Source organism: Gymnoscopelus braueri (assembly GCF_963280865.1).
Source record: "Gymnoscopelus braueri genome assembly, chromosome: 7".
NCBI classification, from domain to species: Eukaryota; Metazoa; Chordata; class Actinopteri; order Myctophiformes; family Myctophidae; genus Gymnoscopelus; species Gymnoscopelus braueri.
The window spans coordinates 13,899,207-13,910,749 of NC_137608.1; the positions used below are offsets into that span (position 1 = coordinate 13,899,207).

The following is an 11,543-nucleotide window of genomic DNA, read 5'->3' on the forward strand; positions in this document are numbered from 1 at the left end:
TACTACTGGCGAGAGTGCTGATAAACAGGGGCGGGCCGCGCACCGCCCCCGGACCGTTTTGTCAACGGGGGGGGGGGGGGGGGGGGTCCCTGCCGATAAACAATGCGGCCCCCCAGAGTGATTGAGGAAATTTTGTGGCCCTCACCATCTACAAAGTTGCCCACCCCTGCTATACAGCATACATGGGCAACTGACGGCCCGGGGGCCACATGCGGCCCCCACCTTCACTTAATGCGGCCCCCAGGTTAAAGGGACTACACCATGAAGTTTAACTTTTTCTTCTTTTTTGTCTGTTTTTGGTCTCCCCTACCTCTCTTCTATCCCCCAAAATACCCCAGTTTGAACACTCAGGCTTTCACAGCACATCTGGGATTTTCTGTAAATTGGTCTCAAAACAGGCCAAATCTATTGTCTTTTTTATGTCTAATATATTTGTATTTAAGTTCATAAAGTTAACATAAGTATAACTAAATGCATTTGAAAAAAAAATAAAAGTGACTTTTCAGGATTCCAAATAAAAAATCTGGATTCCAATTAAGAAATGGCAGATCTACAAGCTCACTACTTTTGTGTGACATAGATTGGCCCGACAGTATATGCAATGTGGCCCTCTGGAGTGAGTGTGGAAATATAGTGGCCCTCACCATCATCAAAGTTGCTCACCCCTGTTATACAGTATATTTGTATTTACTTTGATATGTGACACTCCCGTACCATACCCGGTGGACGCTTCAATGTCGTCATCTTGGGTCACCTATAGGACACAAAGGAGAACATTTAGGGCAGGGACTTTCACCGTTTTCCAGCTCAAGAACTAAGAAGGACCCCTTATCTGAGAGAGAGATGAAGCAGGGACCCTCCACTACATACTGTATACTGTTTTGTCAACTTTTTCATAGATAGATTGTGTAGATGGCTTCATAGACTTGACAGCACTGTCAATGTGTAGCGTTGAGTTGTATTCAAGTTTATGTGTATTTTCAGTCAGTTAACCATTTAAACCCTCAATACTTAGAAAGCTTGTACTTGGTCTGCTCTTTTTTTCCCCTACACCAAACCTTTGACAAAAAAAGCAGATCTACCTCGCGGTTTAAGTGGTCAATACATTATATTTTTGTAAGATGGGAAAATGTGCCAAAAGTGACGATTCTTCACCTGAAGAACAGGAATTTGTTAGCTGTGTACCTTTATGGGTGAGCCCACTGTTCGTGTTTGTGTTAGCTGTGTACCTTTATGGGTGAGCCCACTGCTCTTGTTTGTGTTAGGTGGACAGCTGTGTTAGTCAGTCTTCCTTTCCTCCTGTATTTGAGGTTGATGTGTATATTTAGAGATGCCGCGCGAACCACGTCACTGTACTCTGTTAAAGCCTGGAGAGTCAATGCTGTGTCCTATACCACGCACACGCACACGCACACGCACACGCACACGCACACGCACACGCACACGCACACGCACACGCACACGCACACAAATATATTATTTGAACACAATGATTTGTGTTGATATGTGGTTGTAGAATGAGTGTGTATGACAAATGACCATACTACATTATGGTCTGTCTGTCTGTCTGTCTGTCTGTCTGTCTGTCTGTCTGTCTGTCTGTCTGTCTGTCTGTCTGTTTTGAAGTTTGTAGTGTATGTCTGAACACTGGCTGTGTTCACTCATAAAACACACTCAAATGTGTGTGTATTATTTACCTGTGCAGAGTAGACAGCTCCTCCATAATATTCGTCTTGTTTCAGCCAGGACAGAATGGGGTTGGCGTAATGTATCCGGTTCTTTACAGAAAGCATCACACCATTCATTTACATGCATGCCGTAGGTTCTCACAATACACATCTAACCAACCTACTGATCACATGAAAGCAGCGGTGTAAAGTAACTAAGTACATGTACATGCTGTACTTAAGTACACTGCTCAGGAATTTTTACTTTACTGGAGTGTTTCCAATTTTCAATACTTTTACTTCTACTCCACTACATCTCAGAGGCAAATATTGCACTTTTTTACTCCACTACAATTATTTGAAAACTTTAGTAAAACTTTAGATTTGGATTATTATTACAAAACATACATTAACCACTTCAGCACAATCTACTGTAGGCTACAAGCTCACAGCTTTGTTGTGTGAGCTCACTGCACTAAAGACTAGAACAATAACACAAACTGAAAGAAATGAGCAGAGACAGACAGACAGACAGACAGACAGACAGACAGACAGACAGACAGACAGACAGACAGACAGACAGACAGACAGACAGACAGACAGACAGACAGACAGACAGACAGACAGACAGACAGACAGACAGACAGACAGACAGACAGACAGACAGATACCTTGGCTATGGATGTTAACAGAACATATGCTGTGGTTGCTACTGTCAGAGCACTGGATGCGTCTGGTTTCACCCAATCAGCTGTCACCTCACGCTCCTGCCAATATCGCATAACAGCAGGATGCCCTGCACACACACACACACAAATATAAATATATATATATATTGTTCCAGGGACCTCCAGGAGCAAAGATTTCAGTTACAAATGTTAACTATATATATATTCAAAGATTTTCACACATTTTCTTGCAGATCTACAAGCTCATAGCGCAGCACTCGGTGCCGCGCTATGAGCTCAAAAGCTCAAAAGCCCAAAGAAAAGATTACGGTTGCGTTCCCGGATTGCTCATAGCTCATAGCGTGCGATTTGCACAGATTTTTCAAAAATAGCAGATCTAAATGCTCGAACTATGAGCTTGTAGATCTGCTATTTTTTTATAGCCCAAAGACATCTAAAAAATGACACAGATGCGTTCCCGGTCTTAATGGGTTAACCATAAAATACCACTTACACTACCTTTCAAGGATCTGGGTTAGTAAGTGAAATTGCACTTTTTTTTGGCTCCATTCATTGTTCAATGCAGACTCCTCATGAGCTGTCTATTCTAATTATACATAATTTACAGTATAACTCTTCTCCCAGAAAAAAAAGAAGTTACAGCACTAATGGTATCGCTCAAACCACCGGTGCTCATGGAAGGAAATAATGTTCAGGTAGAGAGGAAAAAGTCTCTCAAAAAGGCAAAAAAAAATATTATTGGTAAAAGGCCTTTATTGTATTTGGGTAAAAAACACCAACGAGTGTCAGCTTGCGCCTTCTGCAGGGTGTAATGATCGTTGCTGTCAGGCAGAATCTTTGTCTCATATTTCAACTTTTTATATTTTTTTCGTAAATGAATACCCTTACTTAATGAAAAAAGTAGTGAAAATAGCAGATCTACAAGCTCACAACACACACACACACACACACACACACACACACACACACACACACACACACACACACACACACACACACACACACACACACACCTGTAACGCCCGGGATTTGAACCCGGGTCTCCCTCGTAACCACTAAGCCAAAGGGAATTCCCTATACGGGGGAGATATTAGACTTTCAGGCCATCAGGCTGAGGTTGTGAGCCACTCTGCTACACTCACCCCCCTTTTGACCTCCTGCCACGGGGAAACCCGATCCGGGTCACGGCACCAATGTAACGCCCGGGATTCAAACCCGGGTCTCCCTCGTGGAAAGCCAACATCTTAACCACTAAGCCAAAGGGAATTCCCTATAGCTCGGGGGAGACATTAGACTTTCAGGCCATCAGGCTGAGGTTGTGAGCCACTCTGCTACACACCTTTATCTCTTGCCAGCCGCTCCAGGCTGTTGTACAGGTCTGTGGCTGTCAGACTGTCAGGGTCATGGAGGGTCATGGCGTAGCATGCGACCGCACGCACATACACACTCTTCACCTGCATGGCATTCTGGGATAGGTAGCCTGCCGCTCGAGTCTTACTGTCCTCCTGGGACTGAGGGTGTAGGAGAGGAGAGGAGAGGAGAAGAGAAGAGAAGAGAAGAGAAGAGAAGAGAAGAGAAGAGAAGAGAAGAGAAGAGAAGAGAAGAGAAGAGAAGAGAAGAGAAGAGAAGAGAAGAGAAGAGAAGAGAAGAGAAGAGAAGAGAAGAGAAGAGAAGAGAAGAGGAGGGGAGGGGAGGGGAGGGGAGAGGAGAGGAGAGGAGAGGAGAGGAGAGGAGAGGAGAGGAGAGGAGAGGAGAGGAGAGGAGAGGAGAGGAAACGTGAATACAATAAAATGCAATAAAAATCATAATTTCTCTTTGGACAATAAATTGAAGTGAATGAAGTAGGAGAGAGATGGGTATTACCCGAAGCTGTAGTCTCGGATCGGCGATCTGTGTTGCTTTGTGTAAGCCAATCAGCACGAAGGAGGTCAGGTACACTGATTGGTCCAACAGAGTCGCATTTTTTGACTGCGAGAAAGATATGAAAAAGAAAAGCGTGAGAGATTCTGCGATAATACATAAAATAATTAAATCTATCAAGATTCGTTTAAACCAGAATATTATTTCAATGCAATCAAATATTCAAATACCTTATATATACAGTGGTAATGTCAAGTTATAAAAAAACAAAAACTATAAAGTATATATTGTATAAATATAGATTAAAAAGTAAAATTGTAAAGTATAGTGTAAAGTGCTTGGACCATGATTTTGTTGGGGGAGTAAGAAGAGAATTCCTTGAAGGATCCGTCTGTGTTTTGAGCCGCAGAGATCAACCATTTCAGAGTCTGATGGAGAGATGCACGGTCGACTGGTTGCACACTGTCTGTCTGAGCCAGGGCGTTCACTATCAGAGCTGTCAGCCTGCAGACACACATATGTTGTGATTCGTTGTTGTCGGGCAGAAGCCTCTTATCTCCATATTTTAACTTTTTGTGTTTTTGTAAATTAATGCCCTACTTGATCATACTACAGCGTCACACAAAAGCATCAAAGTAGTGGATCTAGCTTGTCGATCAAACACAGATCTGCTATTTTCAAAGGATTTTCATACATTTTATACATTTGGAAACTTCTGAAATGTTGCATGATGACTACTTTTACTTTTGGTACTTTAAGTATATTTTCGTGCCAATACTTTTGTAGTACATTTTTAATATCGAACTTTACTTGTAACAGACTATTTCTACAATACGGTATTGATACTTTTACTTAAGTAAAACATTTGAGTACTTCTTCCATCACTGCTAGATAACTGTCTGGTAAAAATCACAAGTACTGACCAGGTACTAGGTTCTCTGCCTTTCCACATGCTGTAGGACGCGTCTGATTGTTTCCTGAAGGAAGTAATACCGTTCAACCCTGCACACACACACACACACACACACACACACACACACACACACACACACACACACACACACACACACACACACACACACACACACACACACACACACACACACACACACACACACACACACACACACACACACACACACACACACACACACACACACACGCTATAGTCAGTCAGACTACAGAAGCAAAAGGCAGACAGACATAGGGAATTTTTGCCTCTGCCAGCAAGGGGGGGTAAGGAAATATATGAACATATATATTTTTTAAATATGCAACATATATGTTTATCATATATGTGACATATTAGAAATTGTCCACCTGCATATATGTCTCTACATATATGTACATATGTATCCATATATGTGGCATATATGTGGACATATAAAAATAAAAAACATCACATGGATGCACCTGGGACGTATCATCAGTGTTGTAGCCTGGGGTCGACGGGTGTTTCGGGTCTCGCAACATACACCCTCGCCCAGGTGACCCATGCAGTCGGGGTTGATCAAGCCCCGACGTACGTCCCAGTAGATACCCACGGTCAGTCCTCTTAGGGAAAGACAGGGCCCCTCAGTCCGCTTCTCCGGAACTACTCTGCCGGGACCAGGGGAGGCTCTGGCACGTGGAGGGTATAGGCTCTGTGTATAAGCTACAGTATATATGAGACATACATTTCCTATACAGTATATCAACATATATTCTGCATATACTTGCCATATATTGGCAAATATATATATATAATTAAAAAAATAATTATAAAAAAAGGGGGGGGCAATTGCCCATGCAAAATGCACCATGGTAAATGGTGTATTTATATAGCGCTTTTATCCAAAGCGCTTTACATACACATACACATACATACACACACACATACATACAAACCATGCAAGGCACCAACCTGCACATCGGGAGCAATTTGGGGTTCAGCCAGTGTTGCATTGAATTGGAACGTGGTTGCACTCTATTTTAATGACGTGACGCGCACGTCGCTTAACACCTACGCTACAGGTCACACAATGGACAATTAATATGCATCTAGGCTCATTCCTATGTTCATTTACCTGGTGTGAGCCTTTGTAAACTTTGTTGAGGTGTGAATTTAAAGTTGTTTCAAATCTATGCATGTGCCTGTGCGTGCTCCTGGTCAAATCCGTTCCTGCACGGCGTGCAAGGCCGTACCATGAGCAATGCAACCCTGGGCTCAGCGTCTTGCTGTCAAGGACACTTCGACACTAACTCTGGGAGAGCCCGGGGATCGAACTGGGAACCTTGCGATTCCCTTGCGATTCCCATCCTGCCGCTCTACCGGCCACTCTACCCCTGAGCCACTGCCGCCCCTACAGAATCGCCACTGCAGACAGATCAAGAGAAATGTCTCTAACCGTCTTTGATCTTCGTTCGTAGGTCTTGTGAGTTCTTCTGGATATCACCTCCCAGGATATCCCAGCGCGCTGTGGTCTCCAGGTATTTGTAGACGTATACAAGAGGGAAGAGCCCCGCCAGCTCCGCCTCGGCAGACCCAGAGGGAAGATTGACCAGCTTTTTTAGTCCTTCTGGGTCGTCCCTAAAGGATATAATATCCCCAAGAATATCACCTAAATGACAAAAATAATAATGGTTTAAATAGTTGACCCGTTAAGACCTGAGTCCGATTCTAAATCCTGACCCGTTTTCTGAAAAACGTTTTTAAAAATGTAACGTTTAAAAATAATTATGTTGCTATATATCGCCACTGTCAGGTAGAAACATTATTATCACCATGATTATGATAACTTTTTGTGTTGTTTTTTTTCGTAAATGAATGCCCTACTCGATCATAGTACAGCGTCACACAAAAGTATCAAAAGTAGCAGATCTACAAGCTCGAAACGTGGCGCGAAGCGTCGCGTTTTGAGCTTGTAGGTCTGCTACTTTTGATACTTTTGAATTTGAATCCCGAAAAGTTACAGTTTTGGACATACAGTATGAGGTTTCCACCCGACGGAGATGATTTGTAGAATCGGCCTCAGGTCTTAATGGGTTAATAATGATTAATAATCATAGCCTGTATCTTGTGTGTGATTGATATTCATTTATTCCTATTGGTGAATATACAGTACCGTTGCAACTTGAAGTGCAGATCTCATAAGAATCGTGCACTTTGTGACGCAAGCATGACATTTGGCACAAATACTCTGTAAGGACCTCTTATGGAAAAAGGCACTGGCCACTCAGAAATCAGAGGTGGCGACCATTTTTTCAAGATGGCCAACACCTTAGCGGAACAGAGAGCGATATATTCTTTCAGTTTGTGATACAAGGATGAAAAAAGAAATCCAAGATCTTTTGGGCCAGCGCCTTTTTCCATAAGAGAAACCAGTGGTGTAACGTAACAAAGTACATTTACTCAAGTACTGTACTTAAGTACAGTTTTGAGGTATTTTTTACTTTATTGGAGTAATAAATACTCCACTACATCTCAGAGGCAAATATTGTACTTTTACTCCACTACAATTATTTGAAAACTTTAGTTACTAGTTACTTTGTCGATTTTTTAAATTATTACAAAGCATACATTAACCACTTGAGCCCTATATATATTTCGGCCATTTGAAAATAGCCGATCTGCAAGCTCATAATGCGTCGCGATGTGGCGCATTGTGAGCTTGTAGATCGGCTATTTTCAAAAGATTATTTTTTTTAAACTTGTGAAATGGGACATTCTGCATAATGAGTACTTTTACTTTTGGTACTTTAAGTACATGTATTATGCCAATACTTTTGTACTTTTACTTTCAAGTACATTTTTAATTCCGGACTTTTACTTGTAACAGAGTATTTCTACATTGCAGTATTGATACTTTTACTTCAGTAAAAAAATTTAGTACTTTTTCCACCACTGTCAGAAACATATTTAATACCAGGTACATTTGCACGTACTGTACCAGTGCACACTGTAAAAAGTATGAGTACGATGCTGATAACCATTGAAAGTACTCGCCTACCGTGAATAGTGATCTCTCTCTCTACATCCGTGTGAGGAACCTGGTTCAGAGGAAGTTCATTCTTCAAAAGCACTGATAGCTTCTCTGATCCTACATGAATAATTTGAAAATGAAAATGTTAAATTAAAGGTAATGCATAAGTGATATTTTGTTGGTTACAACAAAAAGTGTTTTTGTTTAAAGGTTAAAACTCTATATTATTATGATATTAATCATTGCTGTAGAGTTTTAGTTCAGTAACGTCTCTCCAGCACTTTAATAAACAGAAAGATACATTTTCAGATGGGTTGCCCATCTTATTCAGTCAGTGGAGTGTGCTGATTGTATGTCTTGTATGTAATGATGATGAATTGAGGACAACCACAATTGGGAAAAAAATTCCCTCGGGGATGTTTGGGTTATCCTTTTAGCACAGTTTTGTTACTATACCTCCATACTGTTTTCAAACATGTTAATAAAGTTAAATTCAATCAATCAAGCTTCAACTTTACAGTGTTTAGTGTGCCCTGTATGAGTTCTCTCTCCTGAAAACAAGGCATTTTCTGTTTACTCACCACCCCCCAGCCCCATACTTAGTCGACTGTGTTGCCATGGGTTACAACACTAAACGTCTTCACAGAAATTAGCCTAGTAATCTACAAGCTCAAAACGCATCACGTTGCGATAAGTTGTGAGCTTGTGATTGATTTGGCTATTTTCTGCAAATGTTCCCCTATGAAAAGTGATGCTATAGGTTTCGAGTGGTTAAAAGGACACAACATTTCTAAAAAAAAATGTCCTGTTTTTTTTTCTGACCTCAATTACACCCCAAAAAACTGAACTTTGAACACTCAGTGGATTTGCTGTGGTCTGGGCTTTTCTGAATAAATAGGCTCAGAAAAGTGCTGTGATTGGGGGCGGGGGGGAGGGGGGGGGACAGAGGCGATGATTGACAGGCAAAACCCCTCAACAGCGACACCCGTGGGCAAATTGGCAAAAAGGCCTCAGAACACAGAGAGAAAAAACCTGCCATGGCTCACTGGTGTGGATTCAGTTAAAACCTTTTAATACACACATTTGAAGGACCATGATAAAGACTTCTAATGTTTTGTAAACCAGCATGTCATGAAACCTTTAAGTATGAGCGGTGTGTTTTTACCATACAGTCCTTGTGGGTCCAGTCTCCCTGCAGAGTACACCACCTTTCTCTCCCCTTCAGGCTGATACAACAAAATATTAATAACACAATAACACAATACAAACAATCAGATTATAATACAAGACAAAAACTATTACAACAACTAGCACTACCACTACTACTACTACTACTACTACTGCTACTAAACAACTACCGTTAATTATTCTTACGTTAACAATGTAAAGTTAAAATAAAGTGTTAAAATACAAAAACTACTACTACTGAACTACTTACAACCTTATTATTATTATGTTAACAATCTAACAAATTAAATAAAGTTAAAATAAAGTACCCTTGTTACTGATAACACAACCAGATTAACAAATGAAAACAAAACCAGATTAACATATTAAAAATACATGTAGTGAAAGTGGGTAATATTTGGATTAGAGGTTAATTTGCTACTAATTTTAATTCCCATTTTAACAAGGTCACAAGAACAGCCTTTCTTCATTTAAGAAACATGGCTAAGGTAAGACCTTTTTTAAATCAGAGAGATGCAGAAGTCCTTATCCATGCTTTTATAACAAGCCGGCTAGATTACTGCAACTCTCTTTTTACAGGGCTACCAAAGAAATCAATTAGAAAATTACAAGTAATTCAAAATACGGCAGCTAGAATTTTAACCAACACAGAAGAAGAAATCACATTAGTCCAGTCTTATCAACACTACACTGGCTACCTGTATCTTTTAGAATTGATTTTAAAGCACTTTTATTTGTTTACAAAGCACGAAATAACTTTACACATCAAGGAGTCTATACAATTTTATGTTCCAACCAGAACACTCAGGTCCTCCTCCGGTCTCCTACTAGAGGTTCCCGATGCTTCTCATAAAAACACTGGTGAGGCACTGAGGCTGCTTTCTGGGTCTATGGCCCTAAGTTGTGGAATACACTACCACTAGAGCTTAAAAAGGCAAGCTCTCTCAGTGTTTTTAAGAGTAAACTAAAAACCTATCTTTTTAATACGGCATTTATTTAAATTCATCTTGTGTTGTGTTCACGTTTTGTTTTTATTATTTATATTACTTTTATTTTGTATTGCTATTTCTATTTTTGAACTGGGTTCGATTGAAAAAAAAACGCATCGCCGCATCGCATCGCCGCATGGCAAATTCGGAGCCGGTGTGCATGAGGTCATAGAGAACCATGTGTTCATTTAAAAAATGATATTGTCTGTTTTTTCCGTGTGAATAATCGCACCCTGTCTGCAAAGGCCTTAATGAGCAACTATATGTATCAACCATCCATCCATCCATCCATCCATCCAGGTCTCACCACCACACGTAGTTTCTTCTCCAGGATGTCTAGGGTTCCTCTCTCCTTTGTCTTCAGTGTGAAGGTGAGGTTGTGTTCTCCAGGCTCCAGAGCCATCACGAAGAAGCTCACCACCGCCACGGACTCCCCGGCCAGCGTACTCCACTGGGCGGGGCAGACAGTGGCACGCAGGCCTGGCGCGGACTCCTGAGAGTCCAGCACGCACACCGCCGGGCCTACGGTCAGGGTCACACAGTACTGAAAGACAGTGGTGTAAAGTAACTAAGTACATGTACCCAAGTACATTTTACGTTACTGGAGTATTTCCCATTTTCAATACTTTTACTTCTACTCCACTACATCTCAGAGCAGGCAAATATTGTACTTTTACTCCACTACAATTATTTGAAAACTTTAGCCACTAGTTACTTTGTACTGTAGATATAAATTAGTTTATTATAAAACATACATTAACCGCTTTAGCCCTATTTTAAACAATAAGCTTGTAGAGCAGCTATTTTAAAACATTTTAGTACTTTTACTTTTGGTACTTTTAAGTATATTTTGATCAATATCACGCTAATCTATAGTCATGTGGTCAAGACGGATCTGTCCGATTTTCCATATTCCATCCTGATTGGCTAACATTGGCCTCCAAAGTTTGCAGGATTGGTCCGTTTTGAACAAAATGCCTCAAATCCTGAACGCAGCGTGCAATTTCCGTGAAATTTTGGACGCACATTCCCACTAGGCAGAGGAAGAAATGCCACCCTTTTCACATTGGCCTGTTATAACGCCACCTGCAGGTGGATTTTTGCTAAACACATTTTTGGAACAATCTGATTGCCGTGAAAGGCCTATAGGAAGAAATGGCACCCTTTTCACATTGGCCTATTATACAG

General features: G+C 41.0%; 1 protein-coding gene across 1 annotated transcript in view; it reads right to left on the minus strand.

The window, feature by feature from the left end:
- c5 (complement component 5) overlaps positions 1–11,543 on the minus strand; it is a gene marked incomplete at its 5' end in the record, with an annotated part of 50,006 nt that overhangs the window by 15,009 nt on the left and 23,454 nt on the right. Inside the window, 12 exons of the mRNA XM_080433483.1 lie at positions 692–754; positions 1,230–1,388; positions 1,698–1,778; positions 2,339–2,463; positions 3,696–3,867; positions 4,220–4,324; positions 4,561–4,720; positions 5,140–5,218; positions 6,604–6,816; positions 8,206–8,295; positions 9,344–9,404; positions 10,663–10,899. Coding sequence (XP_080289609.1) covers positions 692–754; positions 1,230–1,388; positions 1,698–1,778; positions 2,339–2,463; positions 3,696–3,867; positions 4,220–4,324; positions 4,561–4,720; positions 5,140–5,218; positions 6,604–6,816; positions 8,206–8,295; positions 9,344–9,404; positions 10,663–10,899 — 1,545 coding nt within the window. The remainder of the gene's footprint in view (positions 1–691; positions 755–1,229; positions 1,389–1,697; positions 1,779–2,338; positions 2,464–3,695; positions 3,868–4,219; positions 4,325–4,560; positions 4,721–5,139; positions 5,219–6,603; positions 6,817–8,205; positions 8,296–9,343; positions 9,405–10,662; positions 10,900–11,543) is intronic.